The sequence below is a fragment of the Tursiops truncatus genome, chromosome 20 (assembly GCF_011762595.2).
Source record: "Tursiops truncatus isolate mTurTru1 chromosome 20, mTurTru1.mat.Y, whole genome shotgun sequence".
NCBI classification, from domain to species: domain Eukaryota; kingdom Metazoa; phylum Chordata; class Mammalia; order Artiodactyla; family Delphinidae; genus Tursiops; species Tursiops truncatus.
The window spans coordinates 14,607,755-14,620,087 of record NC_047053.1 but is presented as its reverse complement, the minus strand read 5'-3'; the positions used below and the strand labels follow the sequence as shown (position 1 = coordinate 14,620,087).

General features: G+C 38.3%; 1 protein-coding gene across 3 annotated transcripts in view; it reads left to right on the top strand.

Moving 5' to 3' along the window:
• EFCAB5 (EF-hand calcium binding domain 5) overlaps positions 1-12,333 on the top strand; it is a 119,295-nt gene that overhangs the window by 43,303 nt on the left and 63,659 nt on the right. For all 3 annotated transcript variants that reach the window (XM_073797164.1, XM_073797165.1, XM_073797166.1), the window contains exons 6-8: positions 335-491; positions 2,896-2,944; positions 4,324-4,391. In XM_073797164.1, coding sequence (XP_073653265.1) covers positions 335-491; positions 2,896-2,944; positions 4,324-4,391 — 274 coding nt within the window. The remainder of the gene's footprint in view (positions 1-334; positions 492-2,895; positions 2,945-4,323; positions 4,392-12,333) is intronic.

Sequence of the window (12,333 nt, the reverse complement as noted above, 5' to 3'; positions counted from 1 at the left end):
TTGAGGCTTTAGTGCGTTCAACCTTGCTTTTATATGTGGCAGGTTCTAGAGCTATTCTTAGTGCTTCTTAAGTACAGTACTTAGTTGAGTAAAATAAGGCCTACCTCTATAAAAAGTCAAATAATAGTAGAAGGCAGCTTATCATTAATGCCAAATTCAGTATGTGCTGGGGGAAGGAGGGATCCCTACAGGCTTGAATGAAGGAAAATTTCACGGAAAAAGACAGATCCAAAGTTTAAATGAGGCTCTGAACTCCTGTATTCTGCCATTTGAACAATCTGAGTCAAATCCAGTGGTCTCAACTTGACATTTCTTCTGTTTCTACATCCTTCAGAGTATCCAGGATGAAGGAGAATATTAAACAGAAACGAGAACAAATAGAATGCATGAACAAAGTCAAAGCCAAGGTGGCCAACACATGGAAACAGGCTCTGCAGGAACAGTTCAATGAGTGGATTCTAGACCCCAAAGGAATGATTCCTATGATAGTGGTAAGGAAGAGGGTATCTGTGAAGGGTAGGTGGAATGGGTGATAAGAGGGTGATTGCTAGATACTGAGCAGAGTGCTAGAAACCTCCCTCTAAATTTTTGGTCCTGCTGATGTAAGTCTAGCCCATGAAAGTCAATTTCTTCAATTTTCTCTTGAACATTAAAAAGAAAATTCTAGGTAGATTTCCAAAATATTGACTCTGGCTGAATTTCACAAACTCTTCCTTACAGACAGACATAGCTTTCGTTTGTTTTTTGTATGTGTGTGACTAATTACTTCTGTGGACTAAAAGACCATATCCTTTTTTTGGGGGGGAGGCCGTGCCACACGGCTTGTGGGATTTTAGTCCCCTGACCAGGGATCAAACCCAGGTCCTCGGCAGTGAGAGCACAGAGTCCTAACCACCAGACCGCCAAGGAATTCCCTAAGAGACCATGTCTTTAGCTCTGAAAAATAACTGTACTCTAAGAGTTATATATGTTCTCTTAGGTGTATATAGATGTGAGAATAATTATTGGTTAGATACAATACCAAGCATATTTCCAGTTGCTAAAAATAGACCAAGGAAGACAAGCCACAGACTGGAAGAAAATATTTGCAAAAGACATACCTGATAAAGAACAGTAATATACAAATAACTCTTAAAATCAACAATAGGAAAACAAATAACAGATTTTAGAACGGGCAAAAGACCTGAACAGACACTTCACCAAAGATATACAGGTGACAAATAAGCATATGAAAATGTGTTCCACATATGTCATCAGGGAAATGCAAATTAGAACAGCAGTGAGATACCACTACACACCTATCAGAATGGCCAAAATCCAGAACATTGACAACACCAAATGCTAGCAAAGATGTGCACCAACAGAAACTCTCATTCATTGTTGGTAAAATAAAAAAAGGTGTGGTCACTTTGGAATACAGTTTGGCAGTCTCTTATAAAACTAAACACACTCTTACCATACAATCAAGCCATGGTAGACGGTCCTTTGTATTTACCCAAAGGAGTTGAAAATTTATGTCCACACAAAAGCCTACACATGGATGTTTACAGCATAATTGACAAAACTTGGAAGCAACCAAGATGTCCTTCAGTGGGTGAATAATAAATAAATGTGGTACATCCAGATAGTGAAATATTATTCTGTGCTAAAAAGAAATGAGCTATCAAGCCATGAAAAGACATGGAAGAACCTTAAATGAATATTACTAAGTGAAAGAAGCCAATCTGAAAAGGCTATATACTGTATGATTCTAACTCTATGACTTTCCAGAAAAGGTAAAATTATGGAGGCGGTAAAAAGATCATTGGTTTCCAGGAGTGAGGAGGGGAAATAAGGATGAATAGGCAGAGCACAGAGGAGTTTTAGGGTGGTGAAGCAATTCTGTACAATACCATAATAATGGATACATGTCATCATATAATTTTCAAAACCCATAGAATGTATAACACTAATGTAAACTATGGACTTTGGGTTATGAGTTTCCAGTGTAGGTTCATTGATGGTAACAAATATACCATTGTGATGGGGGATGTTGGTAGTGGAGGAAAGCTATGTATGTGGTGGTTGGGGGCAGGGAGTCTATGGAAACTCTCTGTACTGTCTGGTCAATTTTTCTGTGAACCTAAAACTTCCCTGAAAAATAAAGTCTTATTTTTAAAAAATGGACCAAGGAACTTCCCTGGTGGCACAGTGGTTAAGGATCCGCCTGCCAATGCAGGGGACGTGGGTTTGAGCCCTGGTTCAGGAAGATCCCACATGCTGTGGAGCAACTAAGCCCGTGCGCCACAGCTACTGAGCCTGCACTCTAGAGCCTGTGAGCCACAACTGCTGAGCCCACGTGCCACAACTACTGAAGCTCTTGCACCTAGAGCCCGTGCTCCACAACAAGAGAAGCCACCGCAATGAGAAGCCTGCGCGCCACAACGAAGACCCAATGCAGCCAAAAATAAATTATAAAAATAAAAATAATAAATAAAAATAAAAAAATAAAAAATGGACCAAGAAGAGCTCAGAAATTTTGTTTTTAGTCATTGAAGACTGAAGAATTATAGAGGATTCTTTGGATTGCCAAACTGGTTGCCAAATTTGCCTTAGCTCCGTCATGCCCAATGTCTGAGTGTTGTTAGAAATTTCCTTAGAGGGGGCAAATGGGATCTGCTCAGCATCCTAGTTCTCACACAAAAAGGTTGAAAATCAGTGAGGAAATATATGCAAAAGCATTTTATATACTTTGAAATCTGCTATAAACTAAATGTTAATTATTACTATTTCTGTCCCTGGGTTAGAAGAATTACCTAGGACTTAAATTAAAAGACTACAGATGGCTTTTAGTCTAAAATACTTAATATATGCTAATTGAAAAGTAGTATATGGTCTCTTTTCTTTGATTTGCAGATTCAGAATGTCCTTCATGAATTTTTTCAAAATCCAGATTTCCAGCTTGGTAAGCCTGCCTGTTACTGCAGTGTTTATATTTTTCTCTGTCCTTTTTTTTGAGGGTGGAGGGATGCTGAATAAAGATGAAGAGTCATGTAGTCAAGCTCTTTTGCTCTTTTCAGTTGGAGAATGTAGAAAAGCAGAGATGCAATCAGTGATTTTTAATTCTTTCAGTCGAGTGCCCCATTTTATTACAACTATTTTTAATAACCCTTTATTATCCTATCAAATTCCTAGAAAATATTGCTTACATACACAGAATTTTAAAAGAAAGATATAATGTCATAACTGTGATATGAAGGAGAGATACAAGTAAAGACATAAGAAAATTAAATTGTGCTGTATTTCAATATATAAATGCTTAGTTACAACTTCGCTAAAAGACATATGGAATAGTCAGACATTTGTACCTATTTATAATGAATATTTAGACATAAGAAAAGTAAAATTATATCCAATCAGTCATACTCTTCGTATCTGGCATTTTGAAATAAGAGCAAAATGAATGGATTTTTATATACATGTAGAATCCTCGGGCTTCTCTGGTGGCGCAGTGGTTGAGAGTCTGCCTGCTGATGCAGGGGACACGGGTTCGTGTCCCAGTCCGGGAAGATCCCACATGCCGCGGAGCGGCTGGGCCCGTGAGCCATGGCTGCTGAGCTTGCGCGTCTGGAGCCTATGCTCCGCAATGGGAGAGGCCACAACAGGGAGAGGCCCGTGTACCACAAAAAAAAATAAATAAACTTTTTATGTACCAGCCCATAATAGGCAGGAAGAGTTATTCTTAGAAGTAGGAGAGGAAACCAGTGTATTAATTCTTTTATCATGAGCTTTCATACAATTTATGTGTCCTAGTAAGGTCAATAAGGATCATGTAATTGTCATATCAAATAGAGGTTTAAAAAAGTCTTTATTTCAAGTTTTGCTGTTTATATTTTTGTATTATTTGAATCTTTTACCAAAAGAATATATTCATATTTATTTAATTTTTAAAATATTAAAGACAAAATTAAGTATTTAAAAGGAAAGTTTGTGGAAGTGTTGTGTTTTAGGACCTTATAGCATAAATGCTAGCATAAACCAACACAGATATTTTTGCAGTCTTTTATACTATTGATGAGCCTATTTATTTCTGCTTTATCTTGACATGGTCATTAAAAATGTAGGCATGTTCTTTAGTGTTTGAGTTGCTTAATTAAATAGAAGTCAGGAAAAATAATAATTTTGTAGTAATTGGAATGTTACCCAACTATATATCATTTACTCTATTATAAATATTGATGGACATTAAGAATTTTATGTTCTTTTGGAGTACTATGATATGAATATAAAATATGAATGTATCACAACCAAACTATCAAATAACCTTTGTTCCATAATTAAAAGCATGCTGCCAACAATTGGATATTGCTGACTCAATGGAACCAAGACTGAACAAAATGGAATTTATAGAAGTAAGTTACATTATTCATTATTTGAATCAAATTATTTTGCCAGTTTCAGTTGTCTTTTGGTGGATGTCACACATACATTAACTTAAATGAAAGCATAAAAACTTATTTTATCGATTCTAAGATGTACACTTTAAAATATTTTAACCCCTCTGAAGTTAGGTTACATCTTATAATCAAAGGCATGTTGCAACTTCTTTCAGTCAGTGGTACTCATGATGCGTGTGAAAAACTTCCACTGACACCTTCGGGTAGGGCCAAGAAAAACCAGCTTGTTCTATTCAGTGAAATCTGGTTCTACAAATAATAATGAGGTTTCAAACTTACAAAGCATTTCCTATGGGCCAGGTGCTGTCCAAAGCTATCCATATATTAACTCAGGTAATCTCAGCAATCCTTATTCCTACTTTTATAGATGAAGACACTAAGGTACAGAAAAGGTAAGTAACTTGTACAAGGTCTCAAAATTAGTGGAGCTAGGGAAATTTGTATTCAGGCAGTTTGGCTTAGAAGTCTACATAAAATTACACCTGAGAAAGTATGATTCTACTGTAGTGGAATAAGCAAAAGAAGCAATTTAATAGTACCAGGGTCCTAAGTCTTCTATAGCCTGCTTTTATATTTTTTCATGTCTCTCCTCTAATTCCCCTTGTTTTTCTCTGAGTCCCAGAGTCAAGGTAACTTTCTCCTCCTCTCTTATACCCTGGCTCCATGGAAGGTGATGACTATGCACTATATACAATTTCAAGGTTCTATATGAAGGATTTCTGGAATCCTTGAAATGATTATCATACAGATAAGTATTTGTCAATCCTGTCTCAATTATATTCTGTTTTCTTAGATTCTGTATTTGTCTATTTGGCATCCATTAGTCACAGGGCCAAACTAATGGCCAAAGTTGTTTATATGTCCTCCGTGATCCAGAGCACATACTCTAAACCACCTCCTTATTTAAATCTCACTCACCAAACCAATATTTCCCCTGCACTAAATCAACCCAGGGCCAGATAGATACCAGATAACTAGGGACTGCCCCTGTACCCCAAGGCCTGCTGAGATTATTCAAGCTAGCCAATCCTAAACTGTTTACTCTGCCCTACCTTGCCTTTCCTGAGGAAATCCCAAAAACGGCTCTGGCCTAGGCTTTCCACTTACTCCTGCTTCTGCCTCCAGACCCAAACCTGGTGCTCCCTCTGTGGCTTTGCATGGCATGACATGCTCCCTTCTCTTGGAAACTGTAAATAATAAAAAAAATCTTCTGTCAGTGACATTAGCTTCCCCATGCCAACACTCAGCCATCTCCATAAACTATTGGATTGGCCAAAAACTTCTTTCGAGTTTTTCCATAACCCAAATGAACTTTTTGGCCAACCCAATAAAATCTTGTGAGTGCAAATGAGAAAAGTTACTCAAAGAAAAATATGCAGAAGAATAAACTATAGTATTTAAATGGTTTAGAAAAAGTCAAGGCTTTATCACTTTAATGTAGTAATAAATGTAACTTAAATATCTTTGCAAGACACTGATTCTAGATGCTACTTGCCTTTTTGTCTTATACTAGTTTCCCTAAAATGGGGCAATTTAGAAAATTTTCTTATTTTTTAAAATATATAAGTAATACTATATGAATTTTATGGTATGTGAATTATATCTCAGTAAGAAAGTAATATTCAGTTTAGAAAATTAAAAATATAAAGAAGAAAAAATTTTTAATCCATAATTCATTTTAATGGAAACATTATAATATAATTATTATAATTTATTTAATCATTTATTTATTGTTGGACATTTCTCATTATTCACTATAAATATGATGATTAACATCTGCATATAAACTTTTGTTTACAGCTTGATGTGGACTGAATTATGCCCCCTGCAAATTCACATGTTGAATTCCTAACCTTCCCAATGTGATTTTTTTTTTAGGAGATAGGGCTAACAGAGGTAATTAAGGTTAAATGAAGTCATAAAGGTGGAGTTCGAATCCGATAGGATTGATGACCTTATAAGAAGAGAAAGAGAGAGACCTCTCTCTCTTTCTACATGCATGCACTAAGGAAAGGCCATGTGAAGACATAGCAAGAAGGCAGCCATTTGAAACCCAAGAAGAGAGCCTTCACCAGACACCAACCCTGTTGGCACCTTGATTTTCGACTTATCAGCCTGCAGAACTGTGAGTAAATACATTTCTGCTGTTTAAGCCGCCCAGTCTGTGGTACTTTGTCATGGCAGCCCGAGCTAAGACACAGTAATTTCCTTAGAATAGGTTCCCAGAAAGAATTACTAGGTCAAAGAATAAACATTGGAAGGATCTGGGTATCTATTGTCAAACTGTGCTTTTGATTATACTGATTTGTTCTCCCATTAGCAATATGTGAGAGCTTTCGAAGCACCATATTCTCACCAATAGTGGGCATTATTGCATATAAGAAATCTCTGCAATTTAATGGCATTTTGTTTTTTAACTTTTATCTTTTTGATTACTAATGAGGTTAAATATTTTTCTGTGCAATTAAAATTTTTTTCTTCTGTGAATTATCTGTTCACATCCTTTGCCCATCTTACCTATTGATGTTTATTTTTTCTTATGGAATTGTAAATGCTCTTTATGTACTAAAGACATTACCGTTTATGCTGTAAATTGCATGTATTTTTCAAGTTTTTCCAATTGTTTAAAAAATTTTAATGTGTTTTCTAACTTCCAAAAACTTTTTTTTTTTTTGTGGTACACGGGCCTCTCACTGCTGTGGCCTTTCCTGCTGCAGAGCACAGGCTCTGGATGCGCAGGCCCAGCGGCCACAGCTCACGGGCACAGCCGCTCCGCGGCATGTGGGATCTTCCCAGACCAGGGCACGAACCCGTGTCCCCTGCATTGGCAGGCGGACTCTCAACCACTGTGCCACCAGGGAAGCCCTAATTTCCTGGACTTTTTGAACTCCATGAATTCCCTTTGTTTTGGTAAAGAATTTCCTAATAATCTGTTTCAAGAGAAGTCTGAGAGATAAGTATGTCTAAATTTTTCTTGGTACATTTTAAGGCAGAGATTACCTTGAGTTGTCAAAAAGTGCCCATAATTTTTTTTGATAATAGTCCCACAAATGGCTGTATGCCCCTCTCCAAAAAAAGTTTCTGTAGGTTGATTGGTTGTTTGGAACTTGAAACCCATTTTCCAAATAGAAGTAATATTTTATATGGTGGTCGGGGTCCTTGTTTTCAAAGTTCCTGAAATGGAGTTCTTAATAATCATTAAGTAACTATTTCTGTGGGGGAAAGTGCTACCTGAAGAAGAGGGCAGGGCTTCCCTGGTGGCACAGTGGTTGAGAGTCCGCCTGCCAATGCAGGGGACACGGGTTCGTGCCCCGGTCCGGGAAGATCCCATATGCCGTGGAGCGGCTGGGCCCATGAGCCATGGCCGCTGAGCCTGCGCGTCCGGAGCCTGTGCTCCGCAACGGGAGAGGCCACAGCAGTGAGAGGCCCGCGTACTGCAAAAAAAAAAAAAAAAAAAAGAAGAGGGCATCACCATGCACTACCAGGGAAAGGAACTTCCTTATTTCTAATCCATTGGTGATGACTATATACAAGACCTTTAGTATGACAAGGTTCATGGAGTAAAGGGTAAGGATGGCCTCAGGTAGAAGAGAGCCTCCAAAGACCCCACAGTGAGGAACTGAAGGAGGCTGTCCTCTTATCAATGCAGATCATCCTTTCCCACCTCTGGGGGGTCCAGAGAGTGACACACTTCTATTTCTACTGATACTAGCAATCGGCCCTTGACTGATGGATGTTCTTTCCCTGATGCAGTTTCACAGTTAGTCCCCTAAACCAGGGGTCCCCAACCCCCAGGCCGCACAGCAGGAGGTGAGAGGCCAGAGAGCCAGCGAAGCTTCATCTGCCGCTCCACATCGCTTGTATTACCGCCTGAACCAACCTCCCCCCAACCCCCCGCCATGGAAAAATTGTCTTCCACAAAACCGGTCTCTGGTGCCAAAAAGGTTGGGGACTGCTGCAACTGTTGCCTCAAAGTAATACAAAGTATAGATTTCTCAGACAAGAGTGAATCCTTTTAAAGAACTATTCTGTAGGGGTATGTGGCCTACTTATCAGTTCTGCTCACTCCAGGCACCAGAATCTCGACTCAGATTGTCATTTGTGTTCACCATTCCCAGTTATTTGTAACAAACGTTTAGGTGTTCTTTATCTTGTAATTATCTAAATACAACAGAAGTATAAAGAATGGGTGAATGCATACCACAGAATAATAACTCTCTATATAGTTTGCTTTATGTTTGTCCCAGTGGATTGGAGATGAAAAGATGCCACAGACACAACGCCTGCAAAGTTTCGTTTACAGATACTTACAGAGAAAGTTTGTTATATAAAGCAGGATACAACACAGCATGCTTCCAGAGGATCCCTCGAGTTCCCCACAGGGATTAGACTATTGGCATGAATCAGAGTAGAGGGTTTCAAACCATCCTGGTTTGCCTGGGACTGAGGGATTTCTCAGTATATGGGACTTTCAGTGCTTAACCAGGAAAGTTCGAGGCAAAGTGAGTCAGTTGGTCACCCTAATTGAGGAGCTTACTTTGCTTTTCTTTTTCCTTATCTCCCACCTGATCATTGTGGATGATCTCCACGTATCTACCTGCTCACCAAGGACAAGTGAAAACAACCCAACACCTTCCTGTTTACTGTGGAACTGGCTAAGGTTGAGGGTCAGTTTCCCAGCAGCATCCTTCAGTAGACATAGGCTTCAAGCAGCCTGAGGTCTACACCTGAATTATAAAATGGGCTTAAGAATAATTATATACAAAACTGCAATTTACTATACAGTGGGATTCAGATGTTAAGTTTTGATTCTGCCACACTGAAGAACCAGTGTATCCCTTGGCCAGGTGTAAATAAGAGCCAGGCCTCTGCCTAGACTCTCTTTTATGGGATTCTTTGTTCTTGCTCCAAAGTGGTCTGCTTTGAGATGGTCACTTCCTTATGCTCAGTTGTTTTATATCAATCAGACAGTCTGAGGCCTTCAAACTGACACAGCTCAAAGTTTAAACTTTAAATAGAGAGGCTTCATCAGCTGTACCCAAAGATTATACTTTAACATATTCTACTAAGTCCAGGCTGTGCATTTTCCTTGAGATGGTATGCATCTGAGTGGCTTTCTATTCTCTCTAGTTCAACTGTATTTTGTAATTTTTGTTTGTTTTGTTTTGCTCATTTTGTTTTCCATGTGCTTTGAGCTATGGCAGAGAAGGACAGAAGATGGAAGAATGATGGCTTTGGGAGAGGTAGAGGCAGCAATATGTTGTGAAACTACCTGAGGAAACCTTAGGAGGAAACAAGGGAATTTTAAGCCAGCGAAATGGGAGAGCCTATGGTAAACTATCCTCCAAGTTGGTGTGTGTCTTCCCAGGTGGTCTTCAACTGTAAGAAACACACAACTCAAGGAACTGTCTGATCAGCAATTCCTTATTGTTTGTATTAGTTTGCTAGGGCTGCCATAACAAAGTACCATAGACTGGGTGACTTAAACATCAGAAATTTAATTTCTCAGTTCTGGAAGCTAGAAGTCCAAGACAAGAAATTGGCAGGGTTGATTTCTTCTGAGAGTCTCTCTCTCCTTGGCTCGTAGATGGCCATCTTCTCCTTGTACCGTCACGTGGTCTTCCCCTCTGTACATGTTCAAATTTCCTCTTTTAAAAAAAATTTTTTTTGGCTGCACCGTGCGGCTTGCAGGATCTTAGTTCCCTGACCAGGGATTGAAACTGTGCCCCCTGCAGTGGAAGTGGGGAGTCTTAAACAGTGGGCTCCCCGCCAGGGAAGTCCCAAAATTTCCTCTTTTTTTAAGGGTACTAGTCAGATGAGGGCCCACCCTAGTCACCTCATTTTAATTTAATTACCTCTTTAAAGATCCTATCTCAACATACAGTCACATTCTGAGGTCCTGGGGGTTAGGCCTTCAACATATGAATTTTGGGGGCACACCACTAAACCCATAACGTTGCCTAAGCCACCTTTCACCAGTATGGGTTAGACTGTGTGTTTCAGTCTGTCACTTTTAGTATTATTGGATATTAAATGAGGCCTTTGTTCAATTCATTTGTTAAGCAAAGTTTTTAAAGATCAGAACATTTTTCTGCTTTGTTGAATATATAATTAGCATTAATTGTTTTTAAAAGTTCCCTGTCTGAGACTGGAAAGCTAATTTTCTGCCCAAATGCTATATGAACATATCACTTCTTCAATGATAGATAGCAAATATACTATGTGTATTTCAATATTCTATAGTTCTTGCTTGCAGACATTTCTGAAAACGTTATTTACTACCAAGGCTTCCAAACACAATTTGGAAGTTAATACCTAACATAAATAGTCTCCAAACATAGTTTTCTTCCTACTGCTCTCAGATCACCTACTTCATCAATCTTCCAGTATGTCTATAATTAAATAAGTGTGAATCCCAAGGCTGTAGAATCTAACAGTAGCTACCAACCTGTTAAGTGTGACATTTACTGCATTCTCAACATTTTGATTTTCCTGTCAGAAAGGAAAATCTTAGAATTCATTATGTTGGGATCCAGCACACACAGACAACTTAATTAAGTACAGTTTTAATGTTTAACAGCTCACAAAGTGATTAAACTGAAGGATATTAGTAGTTAATCATATTCTTAAATTCATCTAAGCAATTATTTCAGGACTTATGGATATTAATTGACTCATTCCTTGGGAGGATGTGAAAACACAAAAGCTACCATATGTTTTCATTTTTTCTGTTTTTACAGGAGATACTGGCAAACTGCTATAATTGTTCTATTTGGAATTTGATTTGTAGTTCAGTTGGCATCTGGTTGTCTTTCATGTCATATAGCCCATGCTTACGGAATATGCTCACTCAGAAAAGCCATAGGCTATAAATCTAGAATGTTAAAGTGTCTCTTGGAGAAACAGTTAAACTAATTCTTGATTTAATAGCATTCCCACAGCCAGAAAATTCATATGGCTTTGAGGTCAATTCCCAAAAGCTTAATACAAAACAAGATGAATCTTTTCATGAATCAGTAATTTTTATTTCAGCATTAGAGCACTGAGCCACAATATTGCCAGAAAATGTCAAGTATTTGGAAATTCTACCTTATCAGTAATTTAGAAAAGTACCTACTATTCAAGCAAAAAGTCATTAAGGATTGAACAATAGGATCTTAGAATACTGGTATACTTAGGACCAGTTGCCTTAGACCATCTAATTCAAACTTAAGTGAGTTTGAGCATAAGAATCACCCAGAGGGCTTCTAAAAACAGATTCTAGTTCTCACTCCAGAGTTTCTGATTCAGTAGGTTTGGAGTAGCGTCCCCAAATTTGCATTTCTAACAAGCTCTCAAGGGACCACACTTTGAGAACCACTGATCTCATTGAGTTTTTCCTTCTAAGATACGTATGTCAGCTGAGAGGACTTTTATTTTATAAAGAAAACCTTCTTGATCAATTTCTTACCTAGTTCAAAAGGAGACAAGAGCGATGGCTGCAGAGAACTTATTGCATGAAATACCTATACTCTGTACATATACAGGGTCCTCTCCATGACCCAGTGAGATAGCGACTGTGATAGCTATTAGGGAACAAATTAAGGAACTGGGAAGTCCAGCGACTCATCCCAGGTTACTCAACCAGTAAATATGGGAACTGGGATTTGACCCCAGACAAAATGTGAGGTCTTAACCGGTATACTATTCTGCTTCCCAAGTAACAGAAAAGAATTAATTATGCTCACTAATCCATCAAGAATAATGACAATTAGGTTGTTTAGGCAGTTAAGGAAATGAAATATTTAGAAAAGCTCCTTTGCTCTGTTTAAATTTTCCTCTTTTGATCTCTAAGCCAGTTGAATGATGGTTTATGATTCATTAGCATGGATTCAAGTCTAATATTTCTCTTACATAA